A 2623-nucleotide genomic window follows, 5' to 3' on the forward strand; every position below is an offset into this window, starting at 1 on the left:
TTTATATGTGGCGGACCCTGCCACCTTTCTAACTTCAAACAGTGTTCTGGGGACCTTGTTTTCCTTGTTTGTTTATTCGCTAATGGAAAAAAAGTAGTAGTTTGTATTATTACCTCATTAATATTGTAAATATTACAATTCTGTGTTTGAATTTCTTCTCAAAATCTACGTAGTGTCCCTTTTAACTTAGATTAAAAGATTTCTTTTTTCTCTTTTATTTTGCGAATCATGTGACGTCATCAACAAGCGCCCATAACAAAAGTAGATGAAGCTCCCTTCATGCTGCTAGCACGTCGAACAAACCGGCAGGTAGGAACCATAACCAGTGTAGTCTGCTGTGTAGCAGTTCAGTTACACGGTGTTGGCACCATGTGGGCATGAAACTTATGAACATGAGTGTATATGTTCGTAAAGTGATATCTATATTGTACCGACGCGGCGTTTCTGCCGAATAAGCGGTCTTGCCTCCAGCCAGGAAGCTAATGTTAGCTAGGCTAGTTCCATTTATAAAGAAAGTTGCTAGCAAGATATCATACAGCCTCAGGGAGTTTCTTATCACCGTTAAAAATAACTTAAAATAACCATGTGTGCGTAATGACAGTAATGCTATTTGTCTTACGATGTTTAGCGAATGTTAAACATTTATGTGGGCAGAATATAAATGGTGAAGTCAGTTCTGCTAACAGAGAACCAGGAAAGGTCCTGAAAAGTTCAGAGACAAATGGACATTTGAACTTCTACATTTCATTAACAGCTGGTGAAGACAAGTTGGACATAAGTGAAAGCTCAATCTTTGTTGGACCTTGTTGTTTTGTCAACTGCTGTTTCCAAGAATTGATTTTTAATTTCAGTTTTAAAAACATGATGTTGCTGTCTCATACCTTCTGCCTTTAAAGTTTACAGGTGTAAATGTGTGAAATGGACTTACCCTATTCTGTGACTTTGTCATTCTTACAGGTTTAACAATATGGATGTGCTATATGGTCCCCTGGGCTTGGGTGTAGTAGCAGGACTGGGCTGTGGGCTCTTCCTCGGTTGGCACCTTCGGGCCCGCTTCGGCCCAACGTCCAAAAGCCTGATGGCAGCGATGGGGAACGGCACCGGGGAAGCAAGCGTGATGGGAGAAGGAGGCGAGTTCAAGATGATACTCGTGGTCAGAAATGACCTGAAGATGGGCAAAGGGAAGGTCGCTGCCCAGTGCTCCCATGCTGCTGTATCGGCATACAAACAGGTCCAGCGCCGGAATCCCGAGCTTCTCAAACAGTGGGAGTACTGTGGCCAGCCCAAGGTGGTGGTGAAGGCCCCTGATGAGGACACCCTGATTGATCTGCTGGGTCATGCCAAAGAAGTGGGGCTTCCTGTTAGCCTGATTCAGGATGCAGGAAGGACACAAATCGCACCCGGATCACGCACCGTGCTGGGTGTCGGTCCAGGCCCCGCTGATCTGATCGACAAAGTCACTGGAGACTTAAAGCTCTATTAAAGTTCCAGCTTGCATCTTGAAGACATGCATACAATTTCTATGGTTTCATTTCATATGGTTTAAACTATTTGCAGTGTAAACTAAGTTGGGCTACCTTGACTTTATATTTTTATACAACAAAGATTGACTCGCTTATATGATTATATGTAAAGTACTTGAATTTTTTCTGTTTAGTTTTGGGGGATTTGTGCACTTAAGCCTATCAAATTCGACATCAGCTGACTGTTAAATAGTCGTTACAATGGCTTGGTGTGTATCACCTTGATAACTATGGTAGTTCAGTTAAAGTGGCAAAAACCCCACAAACTAGTTAGTCCTCATCACTAACCTGCCAGCCCAGGGCGTCTGAAGACGTAATACACAGAGGAAGCAGAAGAAAATGATTGATCCCATTAGAATCACAGCCCCGTAAAATAACAATAAACCATTTCATAGCAGGAAAAGCACGTGTCACTAATAACATTAAGTGTCCCAGTAAGGAATGACCTTGAGCCAGTATGAAAATATAAATTAAATGTAGTTTTTTGTTATTGATGTTGGTGATTACAGCTGTGCTTTTCCTGTTGTGAAAAAGGCCTATACCAACTGTTGCCCAAATATGATGTTCTCTTAATAATAAAACCAAGACAAATCCTAATCTGGATGGTATTCATTAATTCTAAATGGTATTATTGTTGGTGCCACTGTCGCTTTTGCTGAGAGTGGCAACTACCAACAGCACAGGACAAAACATGAAGTCTCTTTCATGCATTTAGTCTCTAAAGGAGACGTGAAAGCAGATAAAATTGGTGCCAAGTTGCAAGAGCCTTCTTTTTCCTGGTAGATTTCATGCCCGTTGGCAGACAAAATTGCATTGTGAAAGTCAAGTTTGTAGAGAACCAAGCTAAACACTAATACTGTTGTCATCGAATAGCCATCATATTGATTAATCGTATATTACTTCATAATGATTAAAGCAAAAAACTTGTTAAGCCATTTGGATTTTACTGAACAATGTAGTACCTTAAATATTTTTCTGAGTCTTAAATGCTCGTTCAGATAAACCTTCTGAAATAAGGAGGAATGAAGGCCTCCATTTAATATGTTCATATCCACATTGCCTTATTGTGTGCATTTATTTTTATCTTCTGAAAGAAACAT

At 40.5% G+C, this 2623-nt stretch overlaps 1 protein-coding gene across 1 annotated transcript; it reads left to right on the top strand.

Moving 5' to 3' along the window:
- Positions 1-255: 255 nt before the first annotated feature.
- Positions 256-2120, top strand: ptrh2 (peptidyl-tRNA hydrolase 2). The gene is made up of 2 exons (XM_073479433.1): positions 256-309; positions 958-2120. The coding sequence occupies exon 2, from the start codon at positions 968-970 to the stop codon at positions 1481-1483; it is 516 nt and encodes a 171-aa protein (XP_073335534.1). The 5' UTR covers positions 256-309; positions 958-967; the 3' UTR covers positions 1484-2120.
- Positions 2121-2623: the final 503 nt, after the last annotated feature.

This window comes from Pagrus major, chromosome 13 (assembly GCF_040436345.1).
Source record: "Pagrus major chromosome 13, Pma_NU_1.0".
Taxonomy (NCBI): domain Eukaryota; kingdom Metazoa; phylum Chordata; class Actinopteri; order Spariformes; family Sparidae; genus Pagrus; species Pagrus major.